This window comes from Calliopsis andreniformis, chromosome 5 (assembly GCF_051401765.1).
Source record: "Calliopsis andreniformis isolate RMS-2024a chromosome 5, iyCalAndr_principal, whole genome shotgun sequence".
NCBI classification, from domain to species: Eukaryota; Metazoa; Arthropoda; class Insecta; order Hymenoptera; family Andrenidae; genus Calliopsis; species Calliopsis andreniformis.
Window position 1 is genome coordinate 1166995 of NC_135066.1, and position 18356 is coordinate 1185350.

Sequence of the window (18356 nt, forward strand, 5' to 3'; positions counted from 1 at the left end):
GCGAAGTTGTTATTAAATCTTCCGTATCTCGCGACGTACAGCATATCCTTTCCTTGCACTTACCGCATTACAATATCCAGAGTACGTACCTAATACGCCAGATTAATGAATAAAAATGTTTTGCGAACAAAAAGCAGCGGAATGTGCAAGTTTGTAAATTTGTAAAGAAAATGGCGTACAGATAATTTACGTCACAACATCCACGAAGCTTAGAGAGACTTCGATGGCAGGTTCGTCGGTGTAACGTAGCGGCGCGATCTTATCCCGCGTAATGCCTCGTATATCGAGCACTGGGTAAAACTTTAAATCCTTTATTTGCATAATATATGAGGTCGTTCGGCAGGCGCGTTCTCATGCAGCCCCGTTAGAGCAGTGAAGACTTAGCAGCAACGCGAAACAAGCGTTGAAAGCCGATCGTGATGGCCCCGTCAGATTTATGCCATGAGAGGATAAAAGATTTCTAGGATGTCTCGTCGTCGTCGTTCCACCCGTTGCGTCGTGTCGCGGTCGCGTCGTTATGGCTGAAATTACATTTATCGATTTGGATGAGAATAGTCTTTGTAATTCTTTTTCTCCCTCTCATTAAACATCGGTTATTTTCATGAAGAATGAGTTGTTCGATGAGTAATGTAATTCTCGTTATATTTTCTGTTACTGCCCTCCTCTATGAGATTGTCGACGATTGTTCCACGATGAAAAAAGCACTAGGACATTTCTGAGCGTAATTGTAAATGCGATTATCCAATGCTCTTCTCGGTCCTTTTCTTTTTCTGTCTATTCTGCGATTGCTGGTCACGAGACAAGTGTAATTTCTTGAAATCTTTGATGCTTATTGGGTACCTAACATCTTCATTATATAGTTTAGAAATACCATCCACTCTCACGCGTACTCTCTTCGTTGCTTCCACTTCCCTTTTTCTTCGTTTGTTTAATCCCGACTCGTTCCACTTCTCGTCCGCCTCGTTCTTTACGTTTAGTCGAAGGATCTTTCTTCGAATACATGTCGTAGTTCACAAGGAATGCCAGACTAACGGTAGCCTGGTAGCAGCTGCTACGGCATAAGAGATTTCCGTCGAAATTGCATCTTAAAAATATGATCCAACTTCATTCCGCGAAAGTAGTTGGCTACTTCTCCTCCACCATTCACGATTCTTCCCTTTTAAACCCTTCGTCGACTTTTCCTTTGACTCGTGTTGCGCATTCTTCTTGGTCAGCTCAAACCTCCGCGCCTCGAGATTGCGAGCATTTTCCAGAAGTCTCATTAATGGATTCCAATCTGCTGTTTCAACTCGATTTATAGAAGCGTCGTAAACATGGCTATAGATGAAACCTCGTGAATCATCACAGGAACTTTTAAAATCAAAGCGAACATGGACACTGCTCATTGATTATTTCCAGAATTGGGTAAACGTGCGAATCTTGAATGTAACTGAGTACGAAGGAGCAGCAGCTATGCTTCAGACAGTGTTAGTATGGTTAAATGAAAAGTTCAGCTGAGTGAGACATAGCACCGACTCGTTAATTCACTTCTATCGGTACTTGGAAATACAACCTACTCGCATACAAACGAATAAGTACCCTCGGAAGGGTTTCTTCGAGCAGCAGGGCCTTTTCCCTCGATTAGAAGGGCTTGCCTAGAAACTACAAGAGGTCATCGGCACGTTCTATCTGCCAATCAATCCCAAGGTAGCAATCGAACCAGGATTCCGAACAGTCGGCCTTAAAAAAACGCTTGGAGCCATTGCCGACGGCAGTAACCTCTCGAATGGCGATCGTAAAGACGGAGAAAGAGTAGTGAGTAAAAGAAGAGGTGGTGTGAATGGAAGGAAGTGGTGGAAAAGAGACAGAGACGAGATATAAGGGATTGAAGAAGAAGGACTGAAAAGAAGAAGGAAAGTAGAATAGCGACTACAATGGGGTACAGTGATTAGGCTGGCCCTACCATTTACGGGGACAATGGAGACGTTCTGTAGCTACGCGAAGTATCGACGAGCCAATCGACCGTCCAAGGGTGGCCACTGAAACATTCTCCCGACTCTTCATCTTCTTTGGCAAAGTGGATTGACCGACTAGACAACCGGAAGGAACCTATTAATGCTCTCCACCTAAGTACAGAAGGGGAGTGGCTTCTCATAATTCTGATACCGTCGTCGATACACCCACGTATAATCAGGCTGGCTTCCAAAATGATCAGTCTCATTTAGAAAACGAAAGTCTGCTCGAAGCGCAACATATCTTTGGTCTACTACTGCGAAATGAAAGTCCAGGGAGTAATAAACGCTTTAGGAGTTGCGAAGTTTAGTTATTAGGTCGGTGAAAAACATGGAGAATGGTAAGAGCGAATAATAAAGAAAGTAGAAGGAAACGGCAATAAAAATTGAAAGTGCGGGGGGGTTTCAGGAAAAGAGGAAAAGGACGGCGAGCAAAGGGACAAAGTGAAAGGGAAAATTGGACGAAAGTTTAGATTCCAAGCGGTTGCACCGTTATTTGATTTCCAAATCGACGTTATTGCTTTTGTACACCGATCAGTCGTGGGAACGAGGAGAGGGTAATGGGGTTTCTTGCAATGAATCGGCCGAGTGCATTTCCTTCCCGCGCGAAATTCAATCCGGCAAGTCCGGAACTTAATGTGGAGACCCAGCCGGGTGGGGTAGGAATCGCAGAGGGTTGCGATCCAAGCTTAAAAGGGGGTGGCGTGTCGGCGGATTCGGCGGGCCGTACATCAATCAATTTCACCGGAGTCGCAATCGAGCTAGCGCACCGGAATTCCGTTTAAAGTCACCGTCTATGAACGAGGCGAGGAGGAACGCTCCGTTTCGTCGGATTCCTATCTCGCGAGTTTTCGTTCGAAGATAAGCGAATCCGGTGAAATCGAAGCGGATATCTTGCCCTACGGTCAACCGAGTCCCTCGGCGAATCAGTTGGATTCCCTCCTTTCTCCCCGTTTCGCGCAACCAATCTCGTTTACGGAGCAGGCGTTGGATGTTTATCTTAGACCCTAGAGCTATTAGAAATTAAGTACGTGTCAATGAAACCACCCCTCGATTGAGTAAGAGTCTCGAAAGTGCAAATGGAGTAGTTCCCTACCTAATCCTTCTCCCTTGCGATATTCAAAGTACTTGCATCGATGAAACATCAAACCTAGCAATTCGTGCAACCCTTTCTCATCATTCGCAGCACTGAAATATCAAAGACACATCCTAGAAACAGCCAATTTAGATGGTCTCCTTGTAAAAGGTAGAATTTAACTGTAGCTATATTATATATGTCTGCTTAGCTGCAGACATGTATGGAAGTTGAGAGGCATCTCCGATTTTCGTTAGTTCCCTGGCTGGCTTTTTCGTTCTTCCGCATTCCAGGCTGCAATGCATCATCCCTGCTAACTGAAATCGCGTCTTGCATCAGCCCTCGTTGCCTACCTTCAACCACCTAGTTCGTCGAATCTTGAGGATCGTCTCGATTTCTTTGAACCGAGAGGGACGATGAAGATAGTATTGCGTGCCCTTTGATGCTGGAACAAAGCAAATGCATGAGATGCGATTGGTGTACACGAAGCGGAGCAGAATATTAACGTCAGCTAGTAACCAACTCCGAACTTAACGAACCTCTGGATAACTGGTTGCACGCGATTTCTCCTCGCCACACCGATGATAAATTGCTTTAAAACAAAAGAAATGGGGCGGGAGGGATGGTTCGCCAGCAGCGAAACAATTTTTCTGCTTAACCGTCACGACGATGCAGCCGATATAATCGCGATGAAAAATTTTCGGACGATTCCTGCGCGACGAGCCACGAAATCCTCCGCCACAAATCTTCTGAAGGAGTTGCCCGCACTGGATACTGGCAGAAACATTGTTTTTTCCCCTGAAGCGGAAGTGTCCCTTCCCCGGAGCCGAAAAGGAACAAACTGGGGGTTGAAAGGGGGTAAACACGCGCCGTGCATTACAGAAGTGCCGGAATTTACGAGTTCTCGTCGCGTCCACGTTAAAGCAATGGACGAACAAAACAGAAGGACAGTTAGAACTTAATGGATTGCGAAATTCTTCGTGTATATAACCTGCACGAAAACCTGATAACCGTCTTTACGTTTCTTCAATTACCTACACTACGCCGTGTTCTTACAACCACGCGGTTTTAAGCTTTAACTAACTATAGTATATTCTATGGTATAATCAGTCAACTGTTATAAGGCGAACTCTCAATTTAACTATTTCGATCCAGCAGTTGACCAAGTTTCGCGATTCATTTGCATGTACTACTACATGCATAGCGCGTCCCACAACAAGCTACACATAGTTTAACTAAGATATTTGCCTTAATAGAATTGGTGTTTATATAAGTTTCCTCCGTCGAGACGGTTTCCTAAATTCACCCACTCAAAATGGAATATCGTGTATGGTGTGGAAATGTGGAATAGAAAAGGCGAGGCAAATCTAAGCCAGCTATCTGAAAATCCTCTTTAGGGATTCCAAGAAGCATAGAGAGGATTAAAATATATTTTTCCCGGTTAGAAGACACGCGCCGTAGAGAAGATAAATTTTATGTTATCGGCGGCGCGGCACGTCTGCGACACGTCCAGGGTGTAGAAAACACCGAAGAAAAGGAAGAATTAGAAGCGAAGAAAGAAAAGGCGAGAGTCGCGTGGGTGGGCACGGGAGCTATTCGGTCACTACACAAGCTGCACACTCGGTACTCTCCAAGTTCTTTCGTCGGACACATTAGGACGTGAGCGAGGAACGATTCATAGAAATGCAGGTCGAAAGGAGCGATTCACATCCACGATAATGGAGGAAAAAGTTTAAACGCATAGTTGTTTTCATTGGTGGCCTCTCTTCTTTTCGACTAACGTTTTTTCAACATTTTCACTTCTGTGAAGAGTAACTGAATTTTCAGACAGGCATAGGCGCGCTGAGGCATTGTTTTAGAGTTTGCACAGTGCTACAAAGGAAAAAGTACCAGATTCCAATACACATATATTCAATAACAACAACAATCCTTTGGAGCGAAGCTAGAACGATAACAATGCTGCTATTCATTCAGCGTTTGATTTTACGTTGAAACTGGAATAGTTCATCTCACGAGCGTAAGCTCTGCCCGTTCACTTAGTGTAATCTCGAAAGGGAGACCGTAGACAGGGATAAATAGAAATGGAAATGAAAGAATGCCACTCTCTCGGCTATCAGAAGATGTAACAGCTGACGCAGATTATGCCTAAATGAAAAGAAAGTAAGGGAAATGCAGAACTCGTATTTCTTCAGTCAGCCTCAGAATCATCCCATCATTTTCAAGGATATTTCCTATATAATTTGCTTTCGGTTTGTAAATCTTAACTTAATCCACGTTTTGAAGTTCTAATTACTTCGAGAGTCTTGCGAAATGAGTCGGATGACGAACAGGCTGTGTTCGCCTGGAAACAGAACAAGTGTGATAAAATAATTTCTACGAGATCCTCGAGGAAAAGAGAGAAAAAAGTGGCAGGTTAAGAGAAGAGGACGAAGGGACGTAAGAAGGAAGGAAGGAAGGAAGGAAGGAAGGAAGGAAGGAAGGAAGGATGCACGGCCACGAGTTGTTGGCAATTTTTCAAGGAATCAGTGCGCCGTCTGACCGGAATGAACGCCTCCGCCTCTAGCCTCTTTTCTTCTTCGCCCTCTACAGCTGGTTTTTTCCTCTCGGTGTCTGTCGGAGAGGGTTGAAAAGAAGCTCCACGACCGAGTCGAATTCTCACCGAAGAATTCCAACGTCCAGGCTTACCAGGACGAATCTTTCCAAGATCGAAATACGAGAGGAAATTCGATGAATCTTTCGGATAGATCAACCTTTCGGGGGGGGGTGAGATTGAACGAGCTAGATATTCCGGGGTTTTGTTGTCGGTGGACGCGAACGGTTCGCCTGGTGGAATTCCTCGTAATCGAGTGTCGCCGATAGTATCATGTCCGTTCGACCGAGGAAAGAGGCTTATCGGCCAGGGAAAAACAATGCGGAACGCAAGGAACCGCATTCCCGGTACTTCCTCGCGAAATTGGAGAAGAAAAACGACGAAAGAGTGCGCCGGCGAACCCCCGATAATTTCACGAAGGGGTGGGTCTCGACTCTCGGGGATGCCGTCGCGTCGAGGTTGGAATTTATGTAGATCCGTTAAAACGAGGCGGGAATCGCGAGGCAAACAGGCCACAACGCTGGAGCCCGATATCGGGCGATCTTCGGGACGCTGCGCTGGCACTACGGCTAGTCGGGGATTCATCCATTTTCCATCCGACGCGGTTCCACGGCTAACCTTGGATGGGTGCGTGTACGGAATATCGCGGAAACGTGTACGAAAGGACGGTTAACACCTACTTTATGTAACGGCGACGTGCGAGACAATGCCGTGGTCCATTGTACCGGGAGGGTTGTATGTGCCACGTGCTACGAGTAATTCCACCCTTATTCGGGATTCCGAATATTCTCAAAATGAAGCTCTCCGGGCTTTTGGGCTCCGTTCCAACTTCCTCCTCCGTGCGGCTAGACCCGTTGCATAAAACCATGCTCGTACTTACCCGCCCTGCTCTTCCGTCAACTTCAAACGGAAACTTTTAGCGTCGATAGCTTGCGCTCGCAGCCCTCGAGCTACGGCCAATATCGATCACCCTTTTAATCGATCTTTCTAATCTCTCCCGAATTTCATTTTACGCCAACCACTCCAATCAATAGGAGAACAAGTGTACTTTATCTTTCAGTTTTATGTATCGAATTTTACTTGCATTATAGAGGCTGATGTATGACAGGGTAAAGAGATGGTTGGGAGATCTCGAAACACCCCAAAGTCATATCTGACAAGTATTCTGAAAACTTATCTTCCTACTTATGGCGAACCCAGATTCTAACCTGCAAAGCATTGCCAAACTTAAAACCAACGATACGAAAACATTCCAGTACCATAGTTTCCAACCCAGGCAACCTCCAGCGAAACTTTCAACAAACTAATTCATCCTCGAACATTTATGATCTTAATCTATGGAACAAGGTTCAAGACCACGAAGTAGCAACCGCTGGCACGTAAACGAAAAAAAAGTGACAATTATGGGTCACTCTGTGGGACTCGTGATCATTGCTTGTTATACACCCTGTACGTAAAGAGGGTTCTTAATGGAACGGCCGAGTAAAGCAAACAGGGGAGAAAAGGGCTAAATAAAGTTAGCCGTCGGCGATCCCGATTGTTTTAGCCCGGCGATGCAATTAACAGCGGGTCACCGATAGGATACGGCTAGATGTATCAGCAGCTGGAGAATGGATTTAACGGGGAACTTGGTTGATCCTCATTTACCCTGGCGAAACCCGATTAGCAGAAGGAAAATGCTTCGTGTCGCGTACCTGATCCCGGAGCCAAACGATCAAAGGACCAGCTCGCTTTCGATGAAACCGTGCAGAGAAATCGAATTAATAACGCTAAACCTATGCTTGCAATGGGATCCTTAAAGCGTTCTAATTAACGCTTGCGTGTTCATCGACTAATTATGCATACCGTTTCGACGTGTGATCAACGCATCGTTACTCGACTTTCATCGTATTTTGCCTACTATATTCCTCGATCGTTCAGTTCTGCTGACGATCCAACGCGATGCGTTCAAGTGTAGTCAATGTGTCACTCGAACAAAATTACAGAGCGAAACTGGAAGGGTTGAAATTATTTGTCAACACAATCCTGTTACAAAATGGTGTGTATTTCGATAGATATTTCGTATGCCACCTTCAGTCCAATTTTATGGTACTAATTTATACTGCGTAAAGATTAATCCCCATCATCCGATCACCACAACAACGTACTAAGGTAGGGGATGAAAAAGCTCGGCGAGAGAAGATACATATCGTCATTTCGCAACTTGGCGGCTATTTTCCGCGGCGTAAAAGTCGTAAATTGGCCAGAACATGAGCGATTCCATGAAGCTCAGAGACAAGGCGAGGAGAAGGTTTTGCCTATGTATTTCTTATAAATTTTTCTCGCCGCCTTAACGAAGTATAAAGTTTAACGACTCTTCTTGGGTCGAGTAAATCGAAGATAAAGCCTCGGTTAAGACCGAGGCTTAACCTATGCTAAGCGGGATAAAGTCGCTCGCCTGGACTCACAATCAGCTACACAGAAGACGCTGGGATCGCGTAGATTACAATGTAACTTAATTGAGTTAGCACATTCTCGATGACCGAGAAACGGGGGAACGGGGGAACGGGGGAACGGGGGAACTGAGCTGAACTGAATTAGGCTGAACTGCCTAACCTTTCGAAATTTTCTCTCTGAAACGTTGCGTTGTTGAGACGTTGCGATTGATACGCAAATGTATCTTGAAATGAATGCGTCCGTTCATCGACGCGCAATGCCTACTTAATCGAAGAAAACCATGGCGGAGAGGGAGAGCTCCGGGAGAGACAGAATGAGACTATAAAACAATCGAACAAACCCACCCCTGTGTTTAGAGGAAGAGAGGAAACCCGTAGAAAGTGGAGTCCAAAAGGAGGGAGAAGTGGGAATAAACGAGGAAAGAGAAAAAGAAATCTTGATCCGTTCTGTCGGTCCGTGCCACCTTCTCCGAGATTCAAATGGCCTCGTTTCGAATCGATTTCGAATTATCTTCGGCGAACGAATTCCGCAGCAGGGGGAAAAAGGAAGAAAAGGAGAAAGTCTGTCGGCGTAATGGGTGAAACGATTGGGAGAGGGAGAGAGAAGGATATGTGAGGAGCAGGAAAGGGAAAGAAGAAGCGGCTGGCAAAAGACAAAGAGAGAACTCGGAGGACGTTTCTCGTCCGATTAAACAGACGCGGCTGCATTTGGCAAAGTCTATGGTCCGCTGGCAAACCGTGGCCCGGCTAAAGCCAACTTGTTGGTTCCAAGGTTCCAACCACTGCCGCTTCCACTTTCTTCGCTATCGTTCTTTCGTTCCGAGGACGCAATCGAACCCCAATCTGACAGACTCGCTTGAAGATACCACTGTATGAATTTCCACCGGCAGAAACTTTGCACTCCGTGGCGCCCATGTTCTACCTGAATTTTGATTAGGACGAAAGATTTTTGGAAACTAAACGTCTGGAGGAGAAGTTGCACTGTGGAAAAGGTCTACACAGGAGGAGAGCATCGAGTTCGCAGGAAGTTTGAGACAGTTGTAATAACAAGACGCTGCGTTTGCTACGTTCTTCATTTTGTTGCGCGGAGTAAACAAGAAGGAAATAAGATATAATGAAACTCTGTCTCGCGTCTAGGCTAATTAAACGTGTACCATCGCGTAGTTTGAAAAGGAGCGTAACTGAGCAGGAGAAACAGCGCGCACACCTTTCGAGGACAGCCTGCGATATCTTGTTCCTCTTTCGTTCCGTTCTCGGTATCCCCGAGTGCGTCAGCTTTTTTCCCCGACTTCCTCGCCGCTGTCATGTTAAGTTTCCAAGAGAAAGACCTAGAATTCTTGAACCAAACGCATTCGTTTTGTCTCCTCGTTAGCGGAGACAAAAGAGGGACGAGTAACACAAAAGATAACGAAACTAGCGCTCTTTTCATCCGGTCTGATTAAACAACTAAGAGCGCCTCCGTATCATCCTTGACATTACTGGCTGATAAGCCGTCAGCCTCGTCTTTCGCTATGCTCGCGTGGCGCCTCGTCAATCCTCACAAAGGAACGGCAGAGTCAAAGGATCTGAAGGTAATAAAGAATACCCTGTTATATTATTCGACCGCCTCTGGCCAGCCATGAAACTCGTACACGCGCGAGGCGTTAACTCAAATGGAAGCGGAATCTTGTCTTTACGATTTTCCTGCCCCCGTTCTCTCCTGCCAGTATATCGCGCGACGCGACGGATAAATTTGTAATAAAGATGAAGAGAAACGTACATCTATGATCGTAAAAGTTATCGAGTCACGTTCATTCGCTGAGTCCTTTCCTACGGGCAACGTGCTCGCAATAAGAAAGAATCTATCCGTTTTACTCTCACCGGGCCTCGATTCCCTTGGTATCCCATTTAATAACTGAGTTACGGGAAGAGAACAGCGAGAAATATTGTTTACAAAAGCGTCGATGCGACGCTGGTACCGATGCTCGTACCGATGCTCGGAGCGCGAGAAGTGCAACAGTTCGTTCCGAAAGAGGTAACGCGTCCGTAGGAATAGGTAGGTACTTACCTACATACTTATCGTTAGACGGTAGGGCCATTCGTTGCGTCGAAAACTACTACTGACGGGCCAATGATAAGGCGAAAAGCATTGCGTCAGGAAGACGTCACCGTAAGACAGCCCGATGCAAGGTTATCTCTGAGTTATCGCGAAACGTAACAAGAAACGAAATCGCAATTCGAATCTCGCGCGAGACTGAGCACGAACGGGAAAGACACGGATCGAAGTCGAGGCAGGCACGTGCGAATAATCGTTGGACGAATAAAGAGATACGAGGATCTAGGGTAAATTTAAATGTTCGTCGAGTACTGGATCCACCTTCTCGAGATAAACGGAAAATGTTTGCTTTCAGAACCAAATACTGCCGCACAACACGTCGGCCAGAATAATCTGGTCGAATCAGAGCCTGGTGCTACAGAGCGTGACGAGGAGCAGCGCCGGGAAGTACGTCTGCGCAGCAACGAACGACCTGAACGAAACGCGAAGCGAGCCTCTTCATTTTCGCGTCAAGTGTGAGTACATCATCCTCGCGCGCGTCGCGAGTCGCACGTCGCGGCCAACTTTCAACGGTCATACACTTCTCTGAGCGTGCTTTATTTTAATTGAGCAGAGTTAATCGAGGATTTCTATGGTTTACGATAATAATCCTCCATTCACCTACGGCCTTTTACTTTCCCTAGACAGAAGCCTCGTACGTACTTTATAGGTACCTACTTATCTACGTATGAGCTTCTTCGTGTATTTATTTCGGAGGTAGCTCGACCAAGGATCTCGTTCGAGGCTGAATATTTCAAGCGTACTTAGTTCTAGCTACATTTTTGATATCCAATTCCCTAGGTTATACCGAGTGAACTGCGACTGCACTGCGGTCTCGAGAAGCACGAGATTCCGCCGTCTATCTTGGTATACAAATTGAATACCCCAGATTTAAAAGGTCACCGCGCGCAAAACGCTCTTTTTCTCCCCGAGATTAAAGCATTTCAAGCAGCGCGCCGCTTCATCTGCGTATCTACGATCACTTAGTTCGCCAGGGCAGGTCTCTCTTCCTGCGCTCTGCAAACGATTTTTACGATTTTTACCGATTCGACACGCAAAACACCATTTACTCGGTAGTTTCAGCCACTTAAGTCGCAGGCTGTGGTCAAATGTTAACGCGAAATCGTAAAAACCTCCGACGGGTGTGAGTGCACACTTAAGAAACACTTCCGACGTCGAATATGGATGCGCCTCGTAGCGAAAACAACCTCGCTACATGATTCTCGATATTTAACAGCGGTTTCGTGATAGCCTCGTAAAGATCGAGGAAACGAGCCAGGATAAGCGATCTTCCCCGGCTTCTCAAATCGAAGTCAACCTCGTGCTTGCATTTAGTTTTCCGGTTATTACGCCGTCGTCTCACCTCAGGAAATAACATTTGCTTTAAGCTATTCATGTTCGCTCAGAATAAGCTTTTCTTTTGATCACAAAGATTTCAATCAATTTCAATTTTGATTGCGACGCCCGAGTACGATCGCTACAAAGCAGCTACGAAGTCACGACGGATGAGGAAAAAAGTTACTTCATTACACCACTCTATATCCAGTTTCTTATATTTCTTATGTTACAGTTTGTGCAAGAAAGTTATTATAACGTGTAGAATTTAATTCGGTATTTCTGGTGTATAAAACTAGTACAACGTTGAAACGGAAAAGGAGTGCAAAGAAAACCTCGCTCGGTCGAAATTTGAATTCAAATTTTGCGGGTTATAAACTCTTGATGATTGCAAAACTCATTAACTAAAGAAATAGCTTCGAAAGTCTATCGTTCAAACTTATTCCGTTTATTAATATGTCATCAGTGATTAATGTTTTATACGTATACAGCGACTATCGCTGATTAGAAGCACTTGAGATTAAATTGCATAGGCGTGTCAACGTACGGGCTTTCTTGATGCAAATGGCAGTTGAATGCTAGTTTGGCGGCTGCATTTTTCAATAGTGCGTGTCGCGTCTGGACAGAATTGCTCGTCGCTCAGGAATACAGGTAGAAAAATAAACAGGCTCGAAAATCAATTCGATCGATAAATGCTTTTCAAATTCCCGTTTCAAAGTGAATTCTATAACGTCGACAGCAATTAAGTGGAAACCTGGAAAAAATCACAGATGCAGAGAGGGGAGGGAGACGTGTAAAATCAAAGGGAGTGACGGCTCTTAACTGGTTTCAACCTCGCTATGGCTGTGCTGTCACGGATGATAATTAAATTTCATCGAGGCTGTTTGAAAGCGTACATCACGGCATGTCGCGTTCGACGATTCTCATCGTTAATTTCGAATTACAGACTCCAGACTGCTCGAATAACGATGAATGTTTATGTATACTGCGGCGGTAATTACAGCGAAAAACACGCGTGTCGGTCGCTTTTCCTCCCTGCGTACGTAGTTTGTACAGCGCTCAATTTTTGACAAGAGTGAGCGAAAACGTGAAAAGCGATGAGCCAACGTTGCACGAGTTGCACGAGTTGCACGAGTTGCACGACTAACACGATTGCTACGAAATGCATATCCCGAACACGCCCCTCTGCGTCAACTCTGCACATCATCGCCGTGTTTCGATGAAATTTTTTCGAGGGCTCATCTATTTGCAACCTTTGCATACACTCTACCTATTTTACTCCGGTGCCCATCGTGGTCGATACATTTGCAAATTGTCTTTCGTTGTTCCCGCGGCTGAACATTGAATGGGAACAAAAGCTGCTGAACTCGATAGAACTGTACCAGTCAATGATGCTTTTGTGATCGAAACAGAACGTTAGCTATCATTCCCCATATTGCTAAGTAACTGAACGAGAAAAACAACATACAACTGTATTTTCTCATTCAAAATAGAAAATTCGATGAAAAATTAATTAATAATAAAATATGAAGTTATTGACGACTATTTCATTTCATTGCTTCTCGTAAAAAACACAATTATTCATTTGCATTCGAAGCATGACTCTATCCCTTTGTGTTCAATTGTCTCTTCAAAAAGGAATCTTGATTCTCCTTGTAACTTCGTTTTCCTTTCAATTTTCGAGACGTTCTCTGAGACCGTAGCATTAATTTCAAAGAAGCGGATACCTACTGGGATCAACCTCGTTTATCGGTAATTATTATCGCGCGAAGTGTCGATCCCATTTCATTTTGCGATAATAATTCTCACGATACTCCAAATCGATCAGGTACCTCCTTCTATTTGTCTTTCCCGTGTCACAAAGTGAAAGGAGGAACGAACGCAGCCGAGATAGTAGAGAGATAAATCAGAAAAACATATATCGCGGGAAATGTAAGACGGTAGAAACGGCAGGTGGGAAATCTTTTCATATCAGTCGTGAAACGATTTCATTCCAGCAAAAATCCCCTCGTGACAAAACTGTGAGGCTTGAAAGGAACATTTTTGAGAAGCACATCTCGATCAAACGCTTGTCGTCCACAAATTTTCCTTCGCCTTTTGCCTCTTCTGGGATCCTGTGTTAAAAAATGAAAATAGATTCATATTATATATTAGAACAATGTGAAAATAAAAAAATGCAATGATATAACGAAGCGCAAACGATTTCAGTCGCGCCAGTCTGCAAAGAGGACCGAATCATCGTTGTCGGTGCATCAAGAGGAGAGTCCCTGGACATCGCATGTAAGGTGGAGGCCGATCCACCGGCGCACAATTTCCGATGGAAATTCAACAACAGCGGGGAGACGTTGGAAGTGGCGCCGGGCAAATTCTCAATGGAGAAGTCGAACGGCGTGAGCGTGCTCAGGTACACGCCGATCACCGAACTGGATTACGGCACCCTGTCCTGCTGGGCGGACAATTTCGTTGGTACACAGGCGAGACCGTGTCTCTTCCAGCTGGTAGCCGCCGGTGAGTATTTACTAGATCTCCGTAAACGTTACGCCGGCCTCTAGTGCCCCCTTGTTCACCCTCTAGTCCTCGAGTGGCCAGGAAATCGAGTTAAAATCCCTTGGAGAAGTGCGCCAGGACGGAGCCTCTGTTCGCTACCGCACTACGACCTTTCCAACTACCCTTTCACTGCTCTGGACCTGTTAAGCGCGCAATGTTGACTAGTAGTAACACAACTTTACGCTCCGTGGTTTCCTGATTTTTATTGTGCTCGTCGGAGAATATCAAGTTTCAATCGACGGAAGCACTCGTGAAAACTGCGCGGAAGTTGCTGGATACCTACCATCGGCGTTCAAGTAGAAACTCCGCGTCTGTGGTCGGACATATCAGGGGAAGATACCGGTGAAAGGTTCGACGAGTTGTAAAGCAGTTCGTTCGAAATATGGGAAAGCTATCGTACAAGTAACACGTTCAGAGTCGACGTAACAGCACGGTATTTCATTTGCATGCGATCGAACGGAACGAACGCAAAGATTTCAAGGCGTATTCGCGGACTAAACTCTACATCGGCGATCCTGCTTTCTCCGAACTCTTTGTACAACACGAAGCGACGCGACGCGACACGACGGATCGATGGAAAAGTGCAAGCCGGATGGTGAGAGCCGACACCGAAGATCCTTGCCACGTAAATTATTCAGAAGCTGGCGCATTCTTGGCACCCTCGAGCCTGAACCAAACCGCTGGGACTATTAACGCCTCAATTATTTACCCTTTCGAGACCGAGATTGTCCAGCCTCTAAGGATCTTTCCAATTAGTTCAAAAGCGGTCGTTAATCAAGCTCGTCATGTCACTGTTAACCCATCCAACTTTCCACGATTATTTATGCCATTATTTCAGTCATTACTTATACCCTGTTTATAGACTATTTAAGTACGTCAAAGTAGAAATTGTCAAATTACGCTATTCGATGAAGTAATTAAACTACACAGCTTCCCTTTAAATTTAATAACCAATATGCGACGCTTGTTTGTTTCGTATCTAATTACCAAAATATCGGCATTCTGTTATCAAGCCCAATTAATTATCTTGCCTAGAGCGATAGCTGAAACTGTTGCTGAATTACACAAATACAGTACTATAGTCGAATTAATAAAAATACAACAAATCTCATACTACTATAGTAACTACACCCGCGAATATGCTAGTGCAAATATGTACCCATACGTTTATGCTGTATATTTAGGCACAATATCAACAAACGAATTTAATTAATAACGTGATTCAATTTCAACGTTCTGTTGCAGTTTAACTACAACACTTTTTTACTAGGAAAAACTCGGATTCATTTTTTCAGCTGTCTGCTTGTGTATGTATATCTTTTTTCGGGCAATAAAAGCGCGCAGTGAATTTTAACTTGGTATTGTTCCTCAAGCACCGACCAATTTTCCAAAGAATCGGCGGGTATTTCGAGTGTGGAATGCAGAGGGATCGAGTGGTCAAAATTCTGACAGATATTCGAGAATTATCGCTCGGCGTACAATGCGACGCGACCAATCATCGGGCAGTAAACCGACATTAATCCGCTCGCGGATTTTCATCGCGCGCGACCACATCGACGTCTTTTTTCCAGGCGCGAGTATGATCGGGGCTGACGTTGACGCGACGACCTACGGAAAACGTATTGACGTTGACAAATACATGCTATGTCAAATCAACGCACTCCTTTGTGGTCTGCGAGTTTTCATCTCGTTTATTTTTCGAGTTTGTCCCGCTTCTGACATGTCCTACAGAAATAAAGAAAATTAATGAAAGTCGAAGAATCGGAGAAATTCTGTGCACACCTGGGATCATATTCTATCTGAAAATAGTTGAAGATTTTGATAATTTGAAGAAAATTTTCTATCTGAAAGTCCTACTACACTCCTACATTTCCTCGCTAACAATCTACGCTAGTTCTACGCGAGCAAGCGTAATATTACGAGCAGAATCGAGATTCGAAGTTGTCGATTCTGTTGGACCCTGTCGTCGACATCGTAACGAAAGTTTCGAGGGCAAGTCTTTCATTCGCAGCGACCCGTAAATCGACCCTCGACGAAACGAAATTATTTTCAAATCTGTCGCTATTGGTATTGGATATTACGCCGACGAGAAGGTATTCGGCAGCTGCGTCTAGGAGGTTGCGACAGGAAAACTCTCATATCGCGAGGAAAGTTTAAACCGGTTATTCGTTGTTGGTTCAGATATTGTCCGAGCTACGGCTAGCTGAAAAATGAAATAAATGAATAGCTGAGGTGAGAATAACATTACTTCGGGCCGAAATTGATTAAATAACAGGGTCCGGCGGCAGGAAACAGCCCTGATCCGTAAAAAATTCACCGACTGCATTTCGCCTTTTCATTTTTTATACGACCATTGGAACAAGTTGAAAAGAAAGAGGTCAGTCTATCGGGGAACAGAATTTTCGATCGACGCCACCGCTGGGCAAAAATGCTCCCTTCCGGTGCTGCTTTTCTCGCCCCGCCATATCGCGTACATACATCCATACATATATTAAGCGGCGGATGAAAATAAATTGAACGACCTCGATGGAGGAAAGGGGCCAAGGGGAGGGCGTGGGTGGAGCAACAGGAAAAAGAAGCCCTCGCGAAATTCAATATATCCTTTAAAGTAACCGAAAGGTTCCGACGTCGAGCAAGGAGGTGCGGTCTGCGATTAACGCCAGCGAAATCCACGGTCGAGAGGCGAAGAGCGCGCGGTGTAAATAAATTCAGGAAAGAAAAGAAAGAGACAAAAAGAGGCAGAAGGCGGTAGGCAATAGGATGCAAAGCAAAATGAAGGCGGGCCGAAAGGTTCGCTCTTTCTATCCTCCGCGTCGACGAAACGAGCGAACAATATTCATTTTCTCCTCGACGTTCGGCACCGCGATACCTCCGTCGCTGTCTGTTTAAGGGAAAGGAAACTTTATTTTGAACAAGTGAGAACAGGAAAGAAAAAAACGAGATGGCGAAGGAGTAGAAAACGCGCGGAAAAGCAGCGCGGGAAAGCAGCGCGGAAAAGCAGCGCGTCGAATCACGACCGGTGGCGACGCGCTCGGAAAAGGAATTCTTGCAGGACGCCGGTCGGAGGTGAGACGCTGCGACGAAGATGGAAGGATGACAACTGCGCGCGAGAAAAGAGGAAAAAGAATGGTACATCTCTGTGACCGTTACTATCCCGGTACACTAAATCCTTGCCACTCGTAGACGCGCAAACATTTTTCACCAAGCGAGCTTGATTTCCAGGGAGCCGCTGCTGCGGCCCTCGCGCACTTTCAGCCAACCTGTAGAGCAGCCTTCGAGCGTACAAAGTATCTGGGAAATATTACTGGACAAAGGACGACAAACGAGGCTGCACGATAACAAAGGAGGAAACAGAGTATCGCGGACGACCAGGATTTTTCCACCGAACAAACACGTGTCGTGGAACGCGGCTTTGGAGGTTGCGCGATCTGTGATTTACCTTGTATTAACATTTTCTAGTTCAACGTTGTACGAAAGCCAACCGTTTTAAAATTGACTCCGATTTCAGGCCACAAACGCGCGGCACACACTTTTCACTCCTTTGAAACGTCCTGTTGCAGCGAAGAGAGCTTGCTCGGTCATTTACAGTCGTAACGCGCTCTAAAAACCCAGCCAAGACTGAAATCCTTTACGAAGCAATTTCACGCGTCGAGTCGTTTTAATATTCGGGGACTTCCGGAACGTCAGGTTTTTCCTGTGCGCGGTTAAAGTTCACTGTGTCGCTGGTCGATCTCCGCAACCTCTCCGGGCCAACAATGTTGTCGCCTTGTTTTAATAGTCGAAGAGAGAAAGCAGTGAAAGGGGAAACGAAACGCGGAACACGGCTACACAGGGGGTTGTAAAATTTTAACGACGCTTCCACCTCGAGTAAGCGTTCGTGCAGAATCTTGCCATTTAACTATGAGCGACGGTTCTTCTCGTTTTAGGAAAACCATTTCCGGTACGTAACTGCACGCTCGCGAACCAGACGTACACCAGCGTCGAGGTGAAATGCGTGGCTGGTTACGACGGCGGGCTTCCGCAAAAATTCGTTCTGGAGGTGTACCACGGTGATGTGGATTTCCTGACGAGCAGTCAGCCCCTCTACAACGTCTCGAACCCCGAGGAACCAAGCTTTTCCCTGGCTGGCTTGGAAGCATCGGTGGACGCTGGCGTTCACGTTGCGGTTTACGCCGTGAATGCCAAAGGTCGAAGCCAACCGGTCATCCTTAGCGAGGTCACTTACCGCGACGCCGAGAAGCGAACCGGTAAGTCTATTTACTCTGTTTCTTTAATAATATTAAGATAGACGCGTAACGAAATCATTTGG

General features: G+C 45.5%; 1 protein-coding gene across 2 annotated transcripts in view; it reads left to right on the top strand.

The window, feature by feature from the left end:
• The window catches only part of LOC143178739 (kin of IRRE-like protein 1), a 247127-nt gene that overhangs the window by 215083 nt on the left and 13688 nt on the right, over positions 1-18356 (top strand). For both annotated transcript variants that reach the window (XM_076377545.1, XM_076377544.1), the window contains exons 10-12: positions 10482-10641; positions 13709-14008; positions 17974-18294. In XM_076377545.1, coding sequence (XP_076233660.1) covers positions 10482-10641; positions 13709-14008; positions 17974-18294 — 781 coding nt within the window. The remainder of the gene's footprint in view (positions 1-10481; positions 10642-13708; positions 14009-17973; positions 18295-18356) is intronic.